This window comes from Neopsephotus bourkii, unplaced genomic scaffold (genome assembly GCF_033783945.1).
Source record: "Neopsephotus bourkii isolate Nb327-2 ecotype Australia unplaced genomic scaffold, CSIRO-AGI_Nbou_v1 NB_614, whole genome shotgun sequence".
Classification (NCBI taxonomy): Eukaryota; Metazoa; Chordata; class Aves; order Psittaciformes; family Psittacidae; genus Neopsephotus; species Neopsephotus bourkii.
The window spans coordinates 94,230-117,702 of NW_026901114.1; the positions used below are offsets into that span (position 1 = coordinate 94,230).

The following is a 23,473-nucleotide window of genomic DNA, read 5'->3' on the forward strand; positions in this document are numbered from 1 at the left end:
TGGTTTAGGCTGAAGGGACCTTAAAGCTCCTCCATTCCCAACCCCTGCCATGGGCAGGGACCCCTTCCACTGGAGCAGCTTGCTCCAAGCCCCTGTGTCCAACCTGGCCTTGAGCACTGCCAGGGATGGGGCAGCCACAGCTTCTCTGGGCACCCTGTGCCAGCGCCTCAGCACCCTCATTGTAAAGAATGTCTTCCTCATAGCATAGGCAAGACAGGAGTGTGTGGGCAAGAGGTGGGAGCCACGTCCCCATGCTCCACGGCAGGGTCGCATCCTTTGGGTTTTGACTTCCCATCGCATGCACCTGAGGTTCTGAAGCAATCGATTTGGTTTTGGTGCTGTCCCAGCTCAGAGCTTGTTTCCCTGTGCTGGCCACTTGTACTGTGTGATAGTTTGGATGAAGCAGCCTGTCCAGGGACAGAAGGCACTGTGTGACAGCAGGAACCTGCTAGCATGGACACGGCACCGCGGCCACGGCGGGCTCCGGGTGAAGCCTGCGCGGGCTCAGGAAGTTTGGGGTTTGTTGCTCTGTTTCCTTCCATCCTCACCTCCCTGAGGGCTGGGTTTGTCTGGGTCATGGCTCTCCCCAGGCCGTGCAGAGGGGAGCAGGCTGTTTGCTGCAGCTGAGCTCACCACCCACAGCCAAGCCCCACCAGATGGAACAAGCGCTCTGCCTGCTACTGCCTCATCAAAGAGGAGCAAATGAAACACCGAGAGCTCGAGCATGAGGACCTGCACGAGAGAACAGCTCAAACGGATCCAAGCACCACGGTTTGTCCTTCCATCGGCTCATTTTCAATCAAACAGAGAAACAACCCCAAACTGGTCCCCATTTCCTGACCAGCTCCAGGATGTCCCTGTGGCACCTCTTTGAGATGGGAGCTCTTGGAGTTCGCACTCTCAGTGCAGTGTTTGTCTTGCTCAAGCTGAAGGGCCAGGCTGAGATGCTGGTGCACTGGGGACTCTCAAAGCAAACCTGGGCACTGAGGAATCACTAGTTGCCATATTTGCCAAACGGAATCAACATCCTCATGTGGGAAGTGATGGTGCTCATAGAATCATAGAACCCCAGACTGGGCTGGGTTGAAGGGAGCTCGAAGCTCATCCAGTTCCAACCACCCAGCACAGGAAGGGACCGGGTTGCTCCAAGCCCCATCCAATGTGGCCTTCAGGGCAGCTCAGCCGAGGAACTGCTGCCGGTGTGGGCTGGTTTATGCACGTAAACCTTCGGGTGCTTCGGGTGCCGCTGCCCGTGAGCCCTGCCCGGACCCCAGACCTTTCCCTGCCTCCGCAAGGAGCCGGCGCTGCGGAGGGAGCCGATGTCTGCCCGCGGGGCAGGAAGGGGGTCACCCTCGGGCGTGCAGGGAGGGGGCGGCCCCTTATCCACCCTTTGGGGGGTCATGGGCTGCTCTGGGACCGCAGGGGCTCTCTTTGGAGGGATGCTGAGGCTCCACAGGGAAAAGGGCCCGGTCCTGCGCTGGGACCACGACAACCCCATGGAACGCTCCGGGCTCGGGCGAGAGTGGCTGGAAACTGCCCGTGGGAAAGGGCCAGGCGGTGCTGAGTGCCGGAGCTGTGCGGGACCGCCTCTCGTTTGCTGGAGCGCGTTGAAGACGATGTCAGCGCCTTGCTTCAGTGCCGTTATAACCGGTAACCGTCGGGTACACCGACTATCGCGGGACGGGGGCGGTTTGTCCCTCCGCGGCCCCCGTACGTCGCGCCCTCTCGCCGGTCTGCCCCGCCCCTTCCCGTCCCACCGCCGCCATCGGGAGCGGGCTGCCCGCCGCCATCTTGGAAGCGGGCAAGCGGCGGGTGCTCGCGGCGGGGCGGCGGTTCCCGGGAGCAGAGCGCGGGGAGGGCGGGATGGAGCCAGGCACGGAGCCTCCGCTGGCGGTGCAAGGCCGCGCTGCAGCCGTGGCGGCGGGGGAAGGCCGCAGTGGGAGGCGGCGGTGCCCGGACGCAAGATGTCGGCCGCAGCCTCGGCCCGGGGGCGGAGCGCTGCAGTGGGGCGGCGGGGTCAGCGCGGTTGGCGGGAGCGGGAAGCGATCGGAGCGCGCCTGTCGCTGAGGAGCCGTTGGGACGCCGAGCGCAGCCATGCACGTCGTGAAGCGCGGTGAGGAAGCGGCTCCGCCGCGGGGACACTGCCCTGCCGGGGGGGCCTCACGGCGCTGGTGTGGGGGCCGGGGCCCCGCTGCCTTGGGGGGTTCCTTCTCATGGCATCGGGTGCAGGGGGATGGGGCCCCTTTGCTTTGGGGGGTACCTCTCATAGTGTGTGGTGTGAGGGATCGGGACCCACTGTGCTTTGGGGGGCCCTCCGCATGGCCTCTGGTGAGAGGGGAGGGAATCCCTCTCATTTAGGGGGTTCCTTTCTTATCACGACCCCTCAAGTGAGCAGATGGGGCTCCCCCCCTCTTTGTATGAGGGTCGCTCCTGGAACGCGGAAGGATGGGGCCCCCTCTGGTTTGTGCACAGCCTCCGGGGCACCGAGTGTGAGGGTCAGCGCTGGAGGGACCCTAGGGTGAGAGAGCTCCGCCATGATTCAGTAGGGAGGGATGAGAGCCCCCAGTGCTGCGGGAGCCCTGCCGCTTCTCACCACGGCAGGGAGCTCCGGGCTCGGTCACAGGAGGGGTCCCCGGCCTTTGGGGGGTGGGGGTGGCCCTCAGCTGGGTCCCCCCTCCCTGCAGAGCTGCTCCTGGGACTTAGGCAAAGTTTTGGGTGCCGTGGGGTGGGAATGGCTCCTCCTGGCCTCTCCTTGGGCCTGAATGGTGGACCTGAACAGGGTGTCCTTGCTGCACCCCCAGAGAGGGCCTGAACACCCCTGAATGAACCTGAACAGGGTGTCCTTGCTGCACCCCCAGAGAGGGCCTGAACACCCCTGAATGGACCTGAACAGGGCGTCCTTGCTGCCCCCCCAGAGAGGGCCTGAACACCCCTGAATGGACCTGAACAGGGTGTCCTTGCTGCACCCCCAGAGAGGGCCTGAACACCCCTGAATGGACCTGAACAGGGTGTCCTTGCTGCACCCCCAGAGAGGGCCTGAACACCCCTGAATGGACCTGAACAGGGTGTCCTTGCTGCCCCCCTAGAGAGGGCCTGAACACCCCTGAATGGACCTGAACAGGGTGTCCTTGCTGCACCCCCAGAGAGGGCCTGAACACCCCTGAATGGACCTGAACAGGGCGTCCTTGCTGCACCCCCAGAGAGGGCCTGAACACCCCTGAATGGACCTGAACAGGGTGTCCTTGCTGCTCCCCCAGAGAGGGCCTGAACACCCCTGAATGGACCTGAACAGGGTGTCCTTGCTGCCCCCCCAGAGAGGGCCTGAACACCCCTGAATGGACCTGAACAGGGTGTCCTTGCTGCCCCCCCAGAGAGGGCCTGAACACCCCTGAATGGACCTGAACAGGGTGTCCTTGCTGCCCCCCAGAGAGGGCCTGAACACCCCTGAATGGACCTGAACAGGGTGTCCTTGCTGCCCCCCCATAGAGGGCTGGCTCCTTGCAGGAGGCGCTGGGCAGGAGCTCACTGGGCTTCACTGGTTCTTGACTAACGGGACCTTTGTGCTCTTCTCCCCAGATGGACGCCAGGAGCGTGTCATGTTTGACAAGATCACGTCGCGCATCCAGAAGCTCTGCTACGGGCTCAATGCTGACTTCGTTGATCCTGTGAGTCTGCTGCCTCCTCTGCTCTGCCCCTTGTGGTGATCCCCCCTAAAATCCAAGTGTTCCCCAGTTACACGTCCCTGGCCAAAGCCAAGCACAGCGGCCTGTGCAGGGGCTCTTGGCAAATGCATCCGTGATGTGTTTCTTGTCATTGTGCTCCGAGGGTTTTTGTTTCACAGGTACAGAGTCTGAGACTGTGGTGGGGGAAAGTCACTTTACCTATTACTGTAAACTGCTTTTACTTCAGATGTTCTTGAAGTGATTGAGCTTCTTGTCCTTAAAGAGAGTTGTTCGTTGCTCCAAGGTTTTGGTAGGTTGCTCTCAATTTCCATGTGCAAAGCTTGAGCAGTGCTAGATGGGAAGTAGCTCCTGATCCTCTCAATAAAACAAGGTGTTCGTTCTGTCTGAGAGAACCCTTCTTGTCACTATAATTCCCTTGTTTTGCTTTTTTGAGCTGTGTAGGGTGCTGAGCCCACTCCTGTAAGCTTCTCCTTCCCAAGCCTGGGAAGAGATGACTCCCTCTGGATCCACTGGTCTCTGTGAGGTGTTCATGCAGCTCTGCAGACCCAGGCTGTTCTTTTGGAGTTGCCAGGTTAAGGCTCTTCCCATCTCAAAGACCTGATGCTGTTTCTGTGTCTTAAATTGTGTCTGTGAAATACTTGCCATTCATCCTGTAGCAAGAAGTGCTCTGCAGCCACAAAGAGCAGGAGGAGCTTTAGGGACTGTCACTGGAACACAGAGAATGCTGCCTTGATCTCAGTGGCGTTGGGAGTAGATGAGGACAGAGGGAAGATTCGTGGTCCTCTCTCAATGATCTGATCTAAGCACTGCGTTCTTAGTTATTCCACAGTAGTGTGTGACCTCTCTCTTCCTGGAGTTGGGTTTCTCCTTTTCAACTTGGATCTTCTTGTGCCAGATACTTTATAAGCCAGTGCTAAAACTCCTTAACCTGACATCCTTACTGTCAAAGAGTGAGGTCTGAAAGTGCGTGCCCTGCTTTTGGGAGGCTGTTGGCACTTCCAGTGTGTTTGGCAGTTACTTTGTTAGATCAGGCTTCTCCTCTCCAGTGCAGAATGTGCCCTTTCTTGTAGGGATCAGTGCTAAACGCATGACAGAAAAGCAGAAAATACTTTAGAGTAGCTGGAAAAGTCTTTTCCCATAAAAGGTCCCAACTGGGAGGTGAGGCTTGGAGTAAGCTATGGAGCAAAAGCCACTGTGGCCCTTCCAGGGCTGGAGGTTTTTTTCCTCTTGTCATGAAATGATTTTAAGAGCAGCCCTTCCATGTCCCTTCAGGGATTTCTAAAGTCAAGCTTCGTTTGGAGTTCCAGAGCTCCCAAGCAAATACTGTTTTAATCTGGCTTTTCTGAACTTTGAACTTTGCTGCTACTCTGCCTTGAGGAAAGTGTCTGCAGGGAAAAAGCTGGTGATGATTCTGGACCGACAGTCCCTGTTTTCTGCGCTCTTCCCTTCTGCCTTAGTATTTAACATTTTAGGAGTCAGCACTTCACCAAGAGGGTTTGACATCTTAATTTACTTTCCTGCTCAATCATACTGTTCATAGTGAGGCAGATTTGACATCTTAAATGGTTGAAACATGATGTCATGACTCGGTTTTTCCCCATCAACAGGTAGCTGACCTCCAGGGTTTTGCTTTTACAGGCCCAGATCACCATGAAAGTGATTCAGGGGCTCTACAGTGGTGTCACAACAGTGGAACTGGATACGTTGGCTGCTGAAACGGCTGCAACCCTGACCACCAAGCACCCCGACTATGCCATCCTGGCAGCAAGGATTGCAGTGTCCAACTTGCACAAGGAAACCAAGAAGGTGTTCAGTGGTACGTCTGGGGGACTTGGATAGAATCGTGTAATGGGTTGGGATGAAGGGACCTTAAAGCTCTTCCAGTTCCAACCCCTACCACGGGCAGGAACCCCTTCCACTGGAGCAGCTTGCTCCAAGTCCCTGTGTCCAACCTGGCCTTGAGCACTGCCAGGGATGGGGCAGCCACAGCTTCTCTGGGCACCCTGTGCCAGCGCCTCAGCACCCTCACAGGGAAGAGCTTCTGCCTAAGAGCTCAGCTCAGTCTCCCCTCGGGCAGGTTCAAGCCATTCTCCTTGTCCTTTCGCTACATGCCCTTGTATAGCAATAGTCAGAAAGAGAGTAGGAGGTTTAGAGGATATAAATATGGAAATCTCTTTCTTAAGCAGGAGTTACTCAGTACCCAGGCTAACTGAAAATGCCATGGAAATGAAAAAACATGAGTTTTAGGAATGTGACACAAAATGAAATTGCCTAGTTTGTGAAAAGTATCTGTATAAATAGATTGATGAAAAATGCAACTGATAGAAATGAGGTTGCACCCACTTTCTTTCACATTTATTATGTGTTATAAACTATAGAAAACCTTTCTAAGTGAAGTGCATTTATAAGGTTACCAGTAGTGAGCAGGCAGAAGTGAAATTGTGTGTTTGTAGAGCTGGAGGGGATTATTTTAGAGGATGATTACTCCTGCCCTTGAAACGAGATGACAGCTGATGCATGTGCAGGTCTCTGGATGTCCCTCTCTTTAATCCTTTCTGTTGCAGATGTGATGGATGACCTCTACAACTACATAAACCCTCACAATGGGAAGCACTCGCCAATGATCTCCAAAGAAACTCTGGACATAGTCTTGGCCAACAAAGACGTATGTAACTTCTCATTTCACTTGTGAGTTTTATACATTCAGTGAAGTGGTTCAGATAATTGTTTTCTTGTATTTTTAAGAAAGCCATGTTCGGTTCAGGACAAAACGCAGAAACCAGTGCAGGGAGAACTGCTCCATCCTGGAGAGTTTGAGAGGATGTAGGAATTTCTTCATGTAAGGATGTTTGTGCAGCAGGTTCTATTTTCTCAGGTGTAATAGAATCCCAGAGAGGTTTGGATTGAAGGGACCTTAAGATCATCCAGTCCCAGCGCCCTGCCATGGGCAGGGACACCTTCCACTAGAGCAGCTTGCTCCAAGCCCCATCCAACCTGGCCTTAAGCGCTGCCAGGGATGGGGCAGCCACAGCTTCTCTGGGCACCCTGTGCCAGCGCCTCAGCACCCTCACAGGGAAGAGCTTCTGCCTTATCTCCAACCTGAACTTGCCCTGTTTCAGTTTGAACCCATCAGCCCTTGTCCTATCACTGCAGTCCCTGATGAAGAGTCCTTCTCCAGCATCCTTGTAGCCCCCTTCAGACACTGGAAACTGCTCTGAGGTCTCCACACAGCTTCTCTTCTCCAGGCCGAACAGCCCCAGTGTTCTCAGCACCTCTACAGGAGGTGCTCCAGCCCCTGATCATCCTCATGGCCTCCTCTGGACGTGCTCCAACAGTTCTGAGTCCTTTTTATGCTGAGGACACCAGAACTGCACACAGTGCTGCAGGTGGGGTCTCACCAGAGCAGAGTCCTCATAGCCATGATCAGCACAACTCAAGAATGTGACAAAAAGCACCTCTTGCTGTAGCAGCCTCTTCTGGGAGCATGGAACGGAGACCTGAGCTGTGGGCTCTGATTTCAGGTTGTTCAGGTGGGGAGGTCGCTCTTGTTTGTCTGTATGTGTATAGACAAACAGTTCCTTGGACTTTGATTCTGTGGTGTGTTTCTTGGTGTCTAGATAGACTTCAGCAAATGGAGCCAACAATTGTGCATTGTACTTGGAAATAACCCTGTTAAAACTGTGCACTTGCTGTTTCAAGCTTATCCCTCCTTTATTCCTCTGAGCTGCTATTAGTTTCACTAGAGCTGTGATGCCAGGAATGCCCAACAATGACAGTGTTGTTACACCCTAAAGTGAGGTGCAAACCCCCTGATTGTAACTGTCACTTTTCCTCTGTTTTATTTCCTCTCAGCGCCTGAATTCTGCCATTATCTATGACAGAGACTTCTCCTACAACTACTTTGGGTTTAAGGTAAAAAGTGTGTTATTCATGGTAACCAAGAGTGCTGTTTTGATGTTGTTCTGGAGCTGAGTCCTTTGGGAAGGATGGAAACATCTAGATCCAGGGTACTGGATTAGGTGGGACATCAGTGGGTTTGATAAAATCCAAGAGTACCTGCACAGAACAGTTGCTGTCTGAATGAATCATGTACTTGTTGGCTTCAGTGTGTGCCCTTGGCTGCTGTAATGTAACTGCTGGGCTCTTAACTGTGCAGCCAGCACTGAAAGTTGGTGAAAGCTTCCCAGCTCGTGCCATTCCTCATGGGAATAATGTGATTCTGAAGAAACCAAAAAAGGGATTTTTTTTGTTTCCCTCATTGTGCTGTGGAACAGTTTTGTCAGTGCGTCAGCCCACGCTCAGCCTCTGTCATCTTCCACCCTACTGGAAACTCCCCCAGGCTGCTGTGCCCCCACCATCTGCTCCTCCTGCTCTCTCAGACAGGCTGTGCTTTGCTGAGTTGCTCTAGGGGTGACTCAGTGGGGTCTCTGGAGAGCGTGTCTCTGTTCCACAGCACTGGTTCAGATGGTTCTGGTAGATCTCTGCAGGAGCTGGGGGGCTCTGCCAGGACTTGCCACCGATGTGCCTGACATGGTGCCTTCTGGCTAGGGGGAAGTAGTTTGCAATGAGGAAACAACTAGAGGGTGTAAGAGCAGAGCAGCTGCAGAAGCAGCATAGGCAAGGGTGGAAAGGGGACCTTGAAGGGGGTGTGTTTTATATACGTATAGACCAACAATTCCTGACATTCCCTCCTGTATTACTGCTGTAATCCACTGGGAACAAGCTTGAAAGGCAGCTGCTGTAGTTGTAGTCTTGCCATGTTCGTCGTTTGGGTGTTCAACACCCAGACTGTGATGTGCTTGTCTGGGAAGCATTATCATGGTGGAGCTGCCATGCTTGGGGTTGTGGAGAATGTATACACTCAGTGACACTCACTTGTCTTTGAGCTTTCACTTGCTGTGGGCCAAGAGGCAGTGCTGAGCCCTGTGCCTGGGTGCTCCTCTGCTGCACCAGAATCCACAGCAGATAACTGGGAATCCTGCAGTGGACTTCTGGCTTTAGTTATTAGGCACCTCATCTGCCATGCCATTTGCAAGGAGTGGAGTGCAGGGTTGGTGCTTCTGTTGAAGCCTGGGATAAGGAGCGTGAAGATGCTCAAGGTTGGGGTTAATTAATAGGATTTTTATCAAAGTGCATGTCTCCTAAATGCATTCTCTCTTTTTAGACTCTAGAACGTTCTTACTTGCTGAAAATCAACTCAAAAGGTAAGAACTGTCTCTCTCAACTTCAAGTATTATCTAATTTAGAATCATAGAGTATTTAGAGTTGGAAAGGACCTTAAGACCATCCAGTTCCAACCCCCCTGTTATCGGCAGGGACACCTCACACTAAACCATGTCACCCAAAGCTCTGCCCAACCTGGCCTTGAACACTGCCAGGGATGGAGCATTCACCACTTCCCTGGGCAACCCGTTCCAGTGCCTCAGCACCCTCACAATGAAGAACTTCTTCCTTATATCCAATCTAAACTTCCCCTGTTTCAGTTTTAACCCATTACCCCTTGTCCTGTCACTACAGTCCCTAATGAAAATGACATTGCTTTTTCTCCTTTGTCTTTAGTTGCTGAGCGTCCTCAACACATGCTGATGAGGGTGTCAGTGGGGATCCACAAGAATGACATAGAGGCTGCAATAGAAACGTACAACCTGCTCTCTGAGAGGTGGTTTACTCATGCTTCCCCCACGCTGTTCAATGCAGGCACCAACCGGCCCCAGCTTTCCAGGTACCATGGGCTTCCAGGTTGGCTTCATGCATAACAGGGTGAAGAGAAAGTTCTGCAGATTGGGTCTGGTCAATGGAATGCTTTCACAAATAGCAGCTATGCTTCTGTGGTTGGTTAATGGAGGTTTGAGAAGCTGCTGTCAAATTTAAGGTGAAACTTAGTGTTGTTTTTGGGGAAAACTGCACAGGTTTCTGTAAGCTTCTAAAGCTAATGGAAATGTTTCCATTTAAAAGTTACAGGCCTAGTGTTTTGTACATGACCAAATGAATCCTGGTAATTGTTTTGTAACACATGCTAACTGATACGATTTCAAACTCTTTTGCTTTGATAACAGATACCAGCATTACAACTATTGCTCAGGATGTTATCTAAACCTGTTCTTTATTCCACTTTGCAGTCTGTGGTTATGCTTCATCTATTTGCTTTGTGTAGCATGATAAAGAATCAGCGTTCACCCTTGGTGAACTGCAGCCCTCGTGAAGTACTTCTTGTCTTCTTTCTGGTTTAACCTTTGTATGCTGAAGCTGTTTGTTTTCATCAGTTGTTTCCTGCTGTGCATGAAGGATGACAGCATTGAGGGCATCTACGACACTCTGAAGCAGTGTGCACTGATCTCGAAGTCAGCTGGTGGGATTGGCCTTGCTGTGAGCTGTATCCGAGCCACCGGCAGCTATATTGCTGGGGTAGGTGTGCAGATGGTGCTCTCAGCAGAGGTTAACCTTCTGCTTTCATTACATGTCTGCACTTCAGTTGCCAAATCAATGCAGCTTCTACTGGCTCAGTTGAACACAGCAGTTAGTCTCTTTTTGGTATGTTCTAAGGCAGAAAGGTTGGATTTCTGTGGTGTTCTGGCTGCCTAACGGAAGTCCTTCCAAAAAGAGGATCTTAGTCCACTGTTCGATCAGACAATTACCACTTTCTTATGTACTAGCAACCTGGGAGTGTGCTCAGAGCCTTGTGCATTAGCCCTTTACCTTTTTGTATGAGTGCTTGAGATCATCAGTGCAGCTGGGGCTGCCCCATCCCTGGCAGTGCTCAAGGCCAGGTTGGACACAGGGGCTTGGAGCAAGCTGCTCCAGTGGAAGGGGTCCTTGCCCATGGCAGGGATTGGAGCTGGAGGAGCTTTAAGTTCCCTTCAGCCCAAACCCTTCTGTAGTTCTGAGATCTGTGGGTATGTTTGGTGTTTCTGCTACAGTGTATGTAACCTCTGCATGGCTTTACATTACCTAATGCAGAGGAAAGAACTTAGGAGCTACATTTGATAACTCTTAAGACCAGTAGCAAATCCATCCAGTTTTCCCTCTTTAAAAACAGGTAAAGGAAGGGACTACCAAGTAAGCAATTGGGGTGGTGTGTTCCTGGCTTTCAGTGTAGGAGCTTTGCAGACTGCTGAGAGACAGCAAGGAAATGTAGGCCCATCTCTTCAGGTAGATGCTTTTTAGTATTGATGGTTTTCCTGTGCCTCTGCAGACAAATGGGAATTCTAATGGGCTTGTTCCAATGCTGAGGGTCTACAACAACACTGCTCGCTACGTGGATCAAGGAGGAAACAAGGTACTGTCATTACATCAGGGTCAAGAAGGGAGCCTTGGGTCATAGGGGGAAGATCCTCATCTGTGACAGATTGACCCAGTAGCATCAGTGAGCTGGTGAAGTGGTTGTAGATGACACATGAAAATAGGCTATTTCACCCCTTCATAATTTAGTGTTCCCCTTTCACGATGCATTCTGTCATGCAGGTTTGTCTCTTGCTGCATGATGGGCACATGTTAGATCAGCCTCTTGCACTGGGTATTGGTCACTCCTTGAACACCCTCTAGTAAATTAAGGGGCAAGACTGTAGGAAGCTGCTTGATCATTTGTCTCCACACAGTCCAGGGGTCAGTGGAGGCATGACACAGTAAACCTGTGATTGTCAAGCTCCTGTTTACACAGAGGAAATACAGTTGTGGCACTAAATCACTTTTATTGAGAGTCTGGAACTGGTGACATGGCCCAGTTCCAATAGCGAGAGCAACTGGGGGGCAAAAAAGCATCTTGAAACGGTGTTATTGACACTATAAAGCTCCAGTTAATTTAGGCTGTTGGGTGCACTCAGGAGCACTGCAGGAGATTTTATCTTCCAGGCAGTTTGTCCTGATTTTGATCACATTTGACCTCTCAGAGACCTGGGGCTTTTGCCATCTACCTGGAGCCCTGGCATTTGGACATCTTTGAGTTTCTGGACTTGAAGAAGAACACTGGCAAAGAAGAGCAACGAGCCAGAGACCTTTTCTTTGCGCTTTGGATTCCTGATCTCTTCATGAAGCGAGTTGAAACCAACCAGGTAAGAATAGGTCTGTTACTGGAGAAACGGGACCAGCCCTGGGATGGGCTTCATGCAGGGCTGCAGCTCCATCTTCCTAACAGCAGGGGAACTGCCCAAAAGAGCTCCTTTACCTTATTGAAGAGGTAGGCTGTGCAGGTAGAGAGTGGAGGTGGAGAACTCCAGTGGGATGCTTTGCTTCAGCGCTTGATCTTCCAGCCTATGACTTGTGTTGTTACGGTATTACACTGAATTTACTCTGGACTTCAAATCTTCTCAGGCTTCACACGACTGCTTGTATTTACTTTACAATGGGTTGCATCTCGAGAACCAGACATTTCAGGACTGAAAGTGCAGTTTGGTCACCGATATCCATGCAATGACTCTTTAAATATACTGATCTGGTAAATCCCTTCCCCATGTCTGCTGGTAGAGTCGATTCCAGTTTTTTGGGATGGGAAGTTGGTAGGTTCCTCTTTGCAGCAGGGTCTGCTGATGAAGTTCAGTGCTTTTAATCAACGGGATGCCTAAAGACTTTCTCTGACTGTTCTTCCTTCTTACAGGACTGGTCCTTAATGTGTCCAAATGAATGCCCAGGCCTAGATGAAGTCTGGGGAGAGGAATTTGAGAAGCTGTATGAGAGGTAAGAAGCGTGAATAGAGCTTGAAGCAGTGGGCACCCATTCAAAAAGCTGCCCTTGGTGTGTGGTATCTGGAAGCCAAAGCAAGGGTTTGTGGTGTTGGTCAGGGAGTTCTGCTATTGGATTGATAAATGGACAAAGATGGGGAATGTCTGCTCACTGTCTGCTCCAGACTGGGACCTGCCCAAGGTAGAACTGTGTGTGAATGATTGTTTTAGCTTCTTAGAAGGAAATTCTGAAGTGCTCCCCATTTACAGCAGTCAATAGCTTTGCTTTGAACTAGTGGTAATGAAAGATTTGTTCCCTTTAGACAAGCACAGTCTTGCTGCCCTGCTGTTACCACTCCTGGCTAGTTCACAAGTGAATGGGGTCTTGCCTGCTTGAGAACCTGATGTTGAGTTGATGATTGTCTTTCACTCCTGTTTTGGAGAGCCTGAGAATTATTAAGCAAGATGTGCCCTACAACTAACTGAAAGAAGGATGGAGCCAGGAGGTGATGCTGGGGAGGGACCCTTCATTAGGGACTGTAGTGGTAGGGCAAGGGGTAATGGGTTCAAACTTAAACAGGGGAAGTTTAGATTAGATTTAAGGAAGAAGTTCTTTCCTATGAGAGTGGTGAGGAGGGGAATGGGTTGCCCAGGGAAGTTGTGAATGCTCCATCCCTGGTGGTGTTCAAGGATGGTTTGGACAGAGCCTTGGGTGACATCGTTTAGTGTGAGGTGTCCCTGCCCACGGCAGGGGGTTTGGAACTTAAGGTACTTTCCAACCCAACTGTTCTGTGGTTCTGTGATTCTGTGACTGGTCTCTGCTCCCAAGGAACAAGGGATGGGACAAGAGGAACCGGCCTCAAGCTGCCCCAGGGCAGGTTTAGATGGAGCTGAGGAGCAATTCCTGCCCCAGAGGGTGCTCAGGCATTGGAACAGGCTGCCCAGGGCAGGGCTGCAGGCACCGGCCCTGTGAGGCCTCAGTGCCATGGGGCAGTGGTGGCCCTGGGGTAAGGGTTGAAGTTGGTGATCTTGAAGGTCTTTTCCAGCCCGGTTGATTCCATGATTCCATGGTTGTGTTGCAGCTATGAGAAGCAGGGCCGTGTGCGCAGGGTGGTGAAGGCCCAGCAGCTCTGGTATGCCATCATTGAGTCGCAGACTGAGACCGGCACACCCTACATGCTCTACAAGGACTCCTGCAACAGGAAGAGCAACCAGCAGAACCTGGGCACCATCAAATGCAGCAACCTGTGTACAGAAATCGTGGAGTATACCAGCAAAGAGGAGGTAGGTGGAGAGCAGCAACTTGTGCTTAGGAAAGCTGTGACTGCTGCTGTTGTAGCTTTCTAGAGTAAGTCTGACTTGGTTGGGTACCAAATTCTGGGGATGCTTTGACTTGAGTACTTGCAGCTCCTCCACTGCCTCTGAGTGGGTTTCTCCTCCCTTCCAACTCCCATGGAGGATTTGGTATAAAAGAGATCCCATCAATGAAAACCTCTGAGAGCTTGAGGGAGAAGTGAGCTCTGTGCCTTGCTGGTGGCTAATGTAAGCATCTCCTCAGCTAATGATTTAGTAAAACCAGGCCTCTCTTAGTCCCAGACTTACACTGCAATAGCAATTCCCCTTGAGCTCCCTGTGCACTACCCTAATCTTGGTGCTTCACTGATGTGCTGTGTTTGGACCGCAGCAGTGCTAACAAAGGGGAAGGTAGGACATAGAACAGGGAATTTCTAGTGCAGTAAAGTTCTTGAGGCTGTTGTAACTGCAAGTATCTGCCTTAGCCACAAGCTACCTGAGCCACAAGCTTCTACTGCCTGAGCCACTGACAGTTCTCTAGTGCACACTCCTTGCCATGTTCATGAAGTCCTGAAGAGCCTAGAAGAGGTGGAGATCTATCTTGCCTGCCTCTGCAATAGAAATCTTAGCTGACTGCTTTCATAGAATCATGAAAGCATTTAGGTTGGAAAAGACCTATAAGGTCATCAAGTCCAACTGTTAACCTAACGCTGCCAAGGCTACCACTAAGCCATATTCCTAAAAGCCAGATCTGCATGATGTCTAAATGCTTCCAGGCATGGTGACTAAACCACTTCCCTTCCAATCCTCCTGAGGGTTGAATGAATGTTGGTGTTAAAAAATGACCAAGAAAATACCCTAAAAGAGTCTGGACTTCATTTCCTCCTTTAGACTGGATATAAGGAGGAAATTCTTTCCTGTTAGGGTGGTGAGGCTCTGGAATGGGTTGTCCAGGGAGGTTGTGAATGCTCCATCCCTGGCAGTGTTCAAGGCCAGGTTGGACAGAGCCTTGGGTACCATGGTTTAGTGTGAGGTGCCCCTGCCCATGGCAGGGGGATTGGAACTGGATGAGCTTAAGGTCCTTTCCAACCCAAACTATTCTATGATTCATTGGGATCCTGCTGATTCTGTAAGACAAGAAATGCTCAGGCTTAGTTTGTGTGAGGATGGCTTGCAGGCAATAGGATTGACTGGGCCAGAAGACTAAATTTTTATGGTGATAACTAACTAAACCTTTCTGAGTTGTTGTTATCCTTTTTACAATTCAGAAGATAGCAGAGAAATGAGGAGTGCATTGCCCAGCCTTGCAAGCTGCTTGCTTCTTTGTTTCCGTGTATTTTGGATAGAGAGCATGCTCTGGAAGGAGGATGGTGTGGGTTTTGCATGGGGCTTGGGCCGGGGTTCCTGTTTTCACTGTGTCTTCTCCCCAGGTTGCAGTTTGTAACTTGGCCTCCATAGCCCTGAACATGTACGTCACTCCCGAGCACAGCTATGACTTCAAGAAGCTCGCTGAGGTCACCAAAGTGATTGTCCGAAACCTGAACAAGATCATTGATATCAATTACTACCCCGTGCCAGAGGTGAGCACTGAGCTGCTGCAGGGCTGGAGGGTGCTGGGGGCCTGGGGACTGGGCTTCTTGTTCTGGAGCAACCCCACTCAGTCTGGAACGGTTTGGGTTGCAAGGGAGCTCCTCTGGCCTCACTCCAACAGTTCCGTGTCCCCCTTGTGCTGTTGCCTCAGAGCTGGATCAGGGCTGTAGGGGGGTCTCCCAGAACACAGCAGAGGGGGAGAATCCCCTCCCTGAGCTGCTGCTCCTGCTCTGGGGTGCAGCCCAGGACATGGCTGGTTTCTGGCCTGCAGGTACACACGGCTAAGTCCTGTTGAGCTCGTGTTGACTCTTGGGCAGAAGAAATAAGGCAGGGATTTTGTAAACCAGTTTTAGCAAACAGTTGGGAGTTCCATTAACAACCTGATTGCAGGCATGACCCATCGGTAGTGCTGCCCTAAGCTTCAACCCAGACAGTTCCTTAGTGAAGCAGTTGCAGAAAACCCCTCTCCTTGAGATGGGTCTGCAGCTGGAATGTTTTCATATATGATGGTTTCCTTGAAGCACAGGACAGCACAGGGAAGTGGAACAGAGAGGGGGATTCTGGAAGGCTCCCAGGAATGTGTAACTCAGCCTCGTTGGTTTGATCCATTTTTTGGGGGTGCATAGACTGATTTCTGGGAAGGAAAGTGGGGAGAGTGTTTGGTATTGCTGAAGAGGTTTGTGGCATTGCAGAACATAGGGAGTCAAGCAAGAGCTGGCTGTTGGAGGAGGAAATAACCAAATACTCATAAGTATGAAGCCAAACCTGAGGGATCAGGCTTTTCTAGCACGTGCAATTTGAATGCATGACTTGAAATGTCTTCACGGGGCTGTGTTTCAGAGCGTGCTTGGTGTCCACTTCTGAATCACTGCTCCTTCTGTCAGGTTGGGCAGTTCTGATGAACTGAGTCTGGGTCCTCGCTCCTGCCCCAGCAGACAGGGGAGACTGGGCAGAATTGGAACGGGGGTTGTTGCAGGAGAACAAAAGGCCCATGAAACCTAAGGCAGTGGATGGCAGTTCCTCTGAGAGGTCCTTCCCAACCTTACCTGCCCATCCTGTGCCTCTCTTGCTGTGCTGAAGGTGATGTTCTCTTTGCTAATGCCATGCAGGCGGAGCGCTCCAACAGGCGCCACCGTCCCATCGGCATCGGGGTGCAGGGCCTGGCAGATGCCTTCATTCTGATGAGGTTCCCCTTTGAGAGTCCCGAGGCCCAGCGCTTGAACCAGCAGATCTTTGAGACCATCTATTACGGTGCTTTGGAAGCCAGCTGTGAGCTTGCCAAGGAGCAAGGACCCTATGAAACATATGAGGGTTCTCCTGTCAGCAAAGGAGTAAGTACCAGAATGTGGCTGTGTCAGAGCCAAAGCTATGGAAAGCAAACATGACCGTGCCTGCTCTTTTAACACAGGAAGAGATGTGTAATTGGAGCTCTTTAGCTGATAATACTGCAACTACAAATGGTGCTTGAGGTTTCCTCCCTCATTTCCTCCATCATTCTGAAGTGCAGTATGAAATGCAGAACTTAAAGTGAAGTGGAGAGAGCACTGAAAGAAAAACAAGACTCAGCCTGTGCTGCTGTTCCTTAAGTGCAGTTAAAATAGAGTGTGGGATTCTGATACAGGAGCTGAATTGAGGGGAATACTTAATAGGAATCACAGGTCAATTTACAGTGTGTTAAAGCATGGAGAAGAGAGTGCCTTGTTTAACCTGACCTACCCCTGTGTTCTCCAGATTCTTCAGTATGACATGTGGAATGTTACCCCCTCGGACCTCTGGGACTGGAAGGCTTTAAAGGAGAAGATTGCCAAGTGAGTAGCCTTGCACATGTTGTGTTGGATGTAAAATACCTTCACCGAGTTCTGACTGATAGGGTGCAAGTGCAGAAATGGTCGTGGATGTTTCCCCCTGCCCCCGTTTCTTCAGGGCTGTTTTGTGGATGGCTTTCATTTATTTTTGTCCTTGCAAGAGGGAGAGCTCATCCCGAGACTCTGATTCAGCTGAGCTCTGATTTCACCTTGAGTACATCAGTGGAATGGTTTATGTTCCTGTTAAATGTAGTGATGAGTGAGACAGTGTCAGCTGGGCTCCTGCTGACTGGGAACTGAGCCTTGGATATCCTGAAGGCAGGAATTGTTAAAGCCTCAAGTGCCTGTAATGAATGTCTTCAATTTGTGTGGGTGTGAGTTTTAGCTTTAGTTCATGTCTGGTGTCTTCTCTGGACAGGTCTCAGGCTCTTCATGAGCTGCTCGGTTTGGTTTCCCTGTGCTGTGGGCTTGTGGAGTGTCTGACAGATTGGGGGGGTTTCTCTACACCCTTTCTCATGACTAAATTGGGAAAGCCTCATGGTGAGCCCAGAGGAGGCCATGGAGCTGCTGCGAGGGCTGGAGCAGCTCTGCCATGGAGCCAGGCTGAGAGAGCTGGGCTGGGGCAGCCTGGAGAAGAGAAGGCTCCTGAAGGGGAGACCTGAGAGCAGCTCCAGTGCCTAAAGGGGCTGCAGGGAACCTGGAGAGGGGCTTGGGACAAGGGCCTGTAGGGCCAGGCCAAGGGGAATGGCTTGAACCTGCCCGAGGGGAGACTGAGCTGAGCTCTTAGGCAGAAGCTCTTCCCTGTGAGGGTGCTGAGGCGCTGGCACAGGGTGCCCAGAGAAGCTGTGGCTGCCCCATCCCTGGCAGTGCTCAAGGCCAGGTTGGACACAGGGGCTTGGAGCAAGCTGCTCCAGTGGAAGGGGTCCCTGCCTGTGGCAGGGGTTGGAGCTGGAGGAGCTTTAAGGTCCCTTCATCCCAAACCATTCCAGTATTCCCCAATTACAGATGAACATAGCAAAGACTTCAGTTCTGCTTCCATGTTGACCCACATTACAAGTTTAGTGGAGCTTCCTTGTTTTCCTGCAGGTAAGCTGAGGTTCGTAGGGTTCCCTGAGGAGCTGTTGATTTCCGAGTGTGAGTGGAGTGTTCTGTGTACCTTAATAGAAGACCCTTTTAGCTCTTTGCAGGCAGTTTATAAACTGTGCTTGTCTTGGATCTCTTCTGTCTTATCTCACTTGGTTGAAGCTGTCTAACTCGTGCCTGTTGTTCCTAGGTATGGTGTCAGGAACAGCCTTCTCCTTTCTCCAATGCCAACTGCTTCCACTGCTCAGATCCTGGGCAACAACGAATCCATCGAGCCCTACACCAGTAACATCTACACACGCAGAGTCCTCTCCGGAGAGTTCCAGGTAAGAAAGCAAAAGAGCTGTTCTGGTTTCGTGTCTTTTATGACTTTTACTGCTAGGAAAGACAGGGTGGAGAGCACACATTTGGTAAGTCAGTTCGTCAGATGTCTCTGTCAAAGGCTGAGAGCACCAAGGGGAATATATAGATTGTTCTATATGCTGTGTTCTATGTGCTAGGAGTGCACTTGTGCATATTCCACAACAGGCATGGTGGAATGTGCAGAACTGTACACAAGTGCTGCTGTTTTTGCCTGTGTAAAACCCTTATGAGGCTTCTAGATGGCCTGCAGGAATTATTGCTAAGGGAATGATGAAAAGTGATGTTATTGAAGGCATGTGTGTGCTATGGGAAGAGTAACTGAAATGGTATAGCTCTCCACCACTACCTGACAGGAGGATGGAGCCAGAAAGTGGCTGGTCTCTTCTCCCAATGGATAGAACAAGAAGAAACAGCCTCAAGCTGCTAGGGAGGTTTAGACTGGAGATAAAGAACAATTCCTGCCCCAGAGGGTGCTCAGGCATTGGAACAGGCTGCCCAGGGCAGGGCTGCAGGCACCATCCCTGCAAGTGTTCACACACCATGGAGATGAGGCCTCAGTGCTATGGGGCAGTGGTGGCCTTGGCAGGGCTGGGGAATGGTTGCACTGGGTGGTCCTGAAGCTCTTTCCAACCTGGTTGATTCTATGATTTTGTTTTATTCTTTCCCCTTCTGACCCCAGTCTTGCTGACTGTTTACACCTTTACTGAGTCATTCAGTTTGTGGTCAATGGCTTTGCTAAACCCAGATCTCTCCATTGCCCATCTTGCATTCCTCATGCAGGGGGGTTGCCTACACTCCCCTTTCTTATTTGTGAGGTCCAGGAACTTCTCCTGGTACTGTCCTACCAGTTGGTGTCAGCCAGGCCTTGCAGACCCGCTTGTGTTGCTTGCAGTGGCCAGCAGCATCTCGTGTTTGTCACACTGTTGTTTTAACCTTGTCCCTCCTCTGATGTCTGCATGCACAGCTCAGTGCTGGCTGAAGAGAGAGTTTGTCAGTACATGTTTAACCATTTAAAAACCTGTGCACGTTGGGGAGGATTTGCCTTCTCTTGGAAGCTGTCTCTGTTCCATAGGCAGGCCTAGAGCTTAGCAGGCCATGCAGTGCTTTCCTTCTTTGCCTTTGCCCATTCCAGGTTGTGAATCCGCACTTGCTGAAGGATCTCACAGAGAGGGGCCTGTGGAATGAGGAGATGAAGAACCAAATCATTGCCCACAATGGCTCTATCCAGGTAAGTGTGAGAGGCCAGGAGAAGGCTCAGGGGTTCCTGTGTGTCTGTGAAGTGCTGGGGCTGTTCTGCCACACTGTGCTTCTAGGGTGTGCTGTATTTGAGTGACTCAGGCAGGCTGGGGTGAAAAGCTGTGCAAGGGAAGAGGGGATGTGTCTGATCTCAGTGGTAGCTTGCTCTTGCTGGAGCCTGCTCTGTAACAGAGAAGCCCAGTGGAAATGTACCACTAAATACTGCTGGAAACAACGAGTTGGGCTGCTCCACTGCAGACTGATCCTGCAAATGTTTGGATTCCCGTTTACCATAAAGCTGATAAAGGGGGAATTTCACAGCAGGGAGTAGGCTTGAGACAGGAGCTGAGTTTGAGAACCAGAAGAGTCTGTGGGATGAATGGTTTATACTGGGGAGTTTGAAGTGCTGCTGTGCTTGGAGTCAAGCTGACAAAGTGCACACCACTGGTCATGGAGTTTTGGTCTGGGCTGCTTTTTGTGAGACCTCACAACTATTAAGGGCAGATGGTCACTTTGCAAACAGCTTTTTCTCTCCAGTTCCCCAGTTCTATTGAAGGGAGCAAGGTTTCTTTAAGCTTGGTGCTTTTAGGTACAGGATGCTCGGATTCAGTGCTGGAGTTGAAAAGCCTTATTCTGGTCAGGGTTGCTGAAGTCTCAGTATTTCAGTACATCAAGGGGGCTGGCAAGAAACCTGGAGAGGGGCTTGGGACAAGGGCCTGTAGGGCCAGGCCAAGGGGAATGGCTTGAACCTGCCCGAGGGGAGACTGAGCTGAGCTCTTAGGCAGAAGCTCTGTGAATCTATGAACTTGATTTTATAAATATGAACATTTGGGCATTGGGAAGCTCTTCCTGTTCCTTTTAGAACATCTCGGAGATTCCGGCTGACCTGAAGCAGCTCTACAAGACCGTGTGGGAGATCTCCCAGAAAACTATCCTCAAGATGGCAGCAGACAGAGGAGCTTTCATCGACCAGAGCCAGTCCCTCAACATCCACATTGCAGAGCCCAACTACGGCAAGCTCACCAGCATGCACTTCTATGGCTGGAAGCAGGTACCTGGGCTGGTGGGGGGAGCCTTGTCCAGGGTCGAGAGCACATGAGGCTCACCAGTTCTGTCAGCAAAGGTTGCTCTGGCTGATTCTCAGAAGGGTGAATCATGGAATCATAGAATAGTTCGGGTTGGAAAGGACCTTAAGATCATCAAGTTCCAACCCCCCTGCCATGGGCAGGGACACCTCACACTAAACCAGGGCACCCAAGGCTCTGTCCAACCTGGCCTTGAACACTGCCAGGGATGGAGCATTCACAACCTCCCTGGGCAACCCATTCCAGTGCCTCAGCACCCTCACAGTAAAGAGTTTCTTCCTTATATCCAATCTAAACTTCCCCTGTTTAAGTTAGAACCCATTACCCCTTGTCCTGTCACTACAGTCCCTAATGAAGAGTCCATCCCCAGCATCCCTATAGCCCCCTTTCAGATACTGGAAGGTTGCTCTGAGGTTTCCACACAGCTTCTCTTCTCCAGACTGAACTGCTTCCTTCCTAGAATGTGGTGTTACCAGTGGAGCATCTCTAGAGCAGTGAAGCTGTGGGTGCTCTTAGCATTGCTCCTGTTAATCCTGGCTGGTGCTGGACATGACTGGGGCTGGAGCAGTGACAGGGCTGAGGGAGGCCTCAGCAGCTCAGTTTGGCTGTTACTTGCCTCACCTTCAGCTCTGAGACTCAGGTTTGACCCTGCAGGGCCTGAAGACGGGCATGTACTACCTGAGGACTAAACCAGCTGCTAACCCCATCCAGTTCACCCTCAACAAAGAGAAGCTCCGAGAGCGGGAGAAGATTTCCAGGGAGGAGGAAGAGAAGGAAAGGAACAAAGCAGCCATGGTGTGCTCCCTGGAGAACCGGGATGAGTGTCTCATGTGTGGCTCCTAACGGATCCACCTGCAGTGCCAGCAAAGCCGTTCCACCTGGAGCCCATCTTGGATAGAAGCAGCTGCTGTAACGTCAGGACGTGGAGGCTTGCTGGAGCTGTGGCAGGAGGGGGGTCACAGTAGTGTGTTAGAGCTTCCCCTCCATCGGGGGTGTATGAGGATGGATAAGGGTGCATGAGAAGTTTTTATATTGCTTTAGTAGCTGGGAAACAGAAGTGCTCTTTCATGGTGTTACACTGAGCCCTGGAGGCAGGGCAAGTGCTAATGCCATCTACCTTAGAGACCTGTCCTGGGGACTTCAGGCATTCATTTGCTCAAGACTGTTACTGATGGCTTCGGAGAAAGAAGCAGACCTCACCCTGCTTTGCTTTGCTGGGGGCAGCAGGAAAGCATCCCCAGGCCAAGCGTGCTGTGTGCTCACTGTGCTGTCTGTCACAGCCAAGCAGTGACTGCTGTTAAGCTTGAGGAGCTGGAGTGTGTACACATCTGCCAGTGAGACCTTCTCCCACCATTTCCCACCCCTTGCCCCAGCTCTTCTCTCTCCAGCAAGCTTTCCACAGGAGCAGGCTGGTGGTAGGTGCATCTTCTCCAGAGCTGCACGTCTGAAATACTCCCTTCCAGTTCTGGCCAGGACAGGGCAGAGCTGCTGCAGCACATTACATTCTGTATTAAACCATTTATCAGTCAGATTTCTGGTAATGGGCTTCACTCTGGCCTTGGCCAGGAACCTTCTCAAGTGCACACACCATCCTTTCCTCCCGCAGAGCTGCATTCCCCCCCAGCTGGTTATTTGATCTTTGAAAGCTAATACATTTTTACTTGTCCATGTACTCCCCCCCCGCTGCTCTGATGGGGCTGCAGCATCATTTCTACAATATTTATTGGATTCATGTAGCACAAACCAGCCCTTTTACCCAGCCAAAGCCAATAAAGTGTGGAATGTGGAAGGAATGAGCAGGTATTGTGGGGAGGCTTTTCTGTGATTGAAACTCCACTGGAGCAGCTGGAGGCTGCGGCCTTGGGTGTGAGCCCTGAGCCTCCTGCATGCAGCTCTGTCAGAGCACTGGCTGGAGGTTCCTGGGGGTGAGGTGAGGCTGAAGGCTCTGGTGTAAAGGGAGGCATGGCAGCACCCTGTTTGGTGCTTGCTGAGGCAGCTCTGCTTACCTCAGTTGGGTGTCTGTTACACTGTGTGCTTTGAGGATTTGGGCCTAAGGTAGACACAACGGGATGAAGTAGTTTTGGGAACGTGCAGAGGAGGTTGGGGAGTTCACAGGATAGACCTGGCAATCTGCTAGAGGAGAGGCTTCGGCCCTCATGTCTTGTTTCTCAGTCCAGCACTTGCCCTGTTGCCTCTCCTATTGGTTTTTCTTACAGGGCACCACTGCAAGTCACAGAATCCCAGCCTGGTTTGGGTGGAAGGGACCTGCTCCAAGCCCCTGTGTCCCGGTGTGTGGGGCTGGGGGCTGTGAGCTCTTCATTTAGCAGAGTCTGGGCTTGAGCAGAACTCCCTCGGTAAGGAGCTTACCGGGGAGCTTTGTTACTGGGATTGACTCCTGGCAGTCCTGGAGGGTGCGGGTGTGCAGCGGGATGCTGCTCATCTCAGAGCCCTTGTGCTGCCGTAGCCATCATCCTGCTTGGCTGCCCAAGGGGGATCAGTGTTCCTGCCATGGACTGTGCCATGGGCACTGCTGGAGCCACGCGAGGGGAGGCACAGGCTGGGAGCAGCTGAGGAGTGGAGCCGGAGTCCCAGCGGGATTTAGGATGGGCTTAAGCTGATTTTGGGTTGCACCCAGGGCCCTGCCCATGGTCCTGTGTAAGGACTGCGTGTAAGGACCTGTG

The 23,473-nt window shown here is 51.5% G+C and overlaps 1 protein-coding gene across 1 annotated transcript; it reads left to right on the forward strand.

Annotated features, from left to right (window-relative positions):
- Positions 1–1,959: 1,959 nt before the first annotated feature.
- Positions 1,960–22,585, forward strand: RRM1 (ribonucleotide reductase catalytic subunit M1). The gene is made up of 19 exons (XM_061351876.1): positions 1,960–2,113; positions 3,577–3,665; positions 5,322–5,499; positions 6,248–6,348; positions 7,536–7,595; positions 8,848–8,887; positions 9,243–9,405; positions 9,947–10,088; positions 10,876–10,959; positions 11,570–11,731; positions 12,274–12,353; positions 13,420–13,621; positions 15,061–15,210; positions 16,330–16,551; positions 16,952–17,028; positions 18,299–18,434; positions 19,604–19,699; positions 20,570–20,758; positions 21,447–22,585. The coding sequence occupies exons 1-19, from the start codon at positions 2,095–2,097 to the stop codon at positions 21,633–21,635; spliced, it is 2,379 nt and encodes a 792-aa protein (XP_061207860.1). The 5' UTR covers positions 1,960–2,094; the 3' UTR covers positions 21,636–22,585.
- The last annotated feature ends 888 nt before the right edge of the window (positions 22,586–23,473 follow it).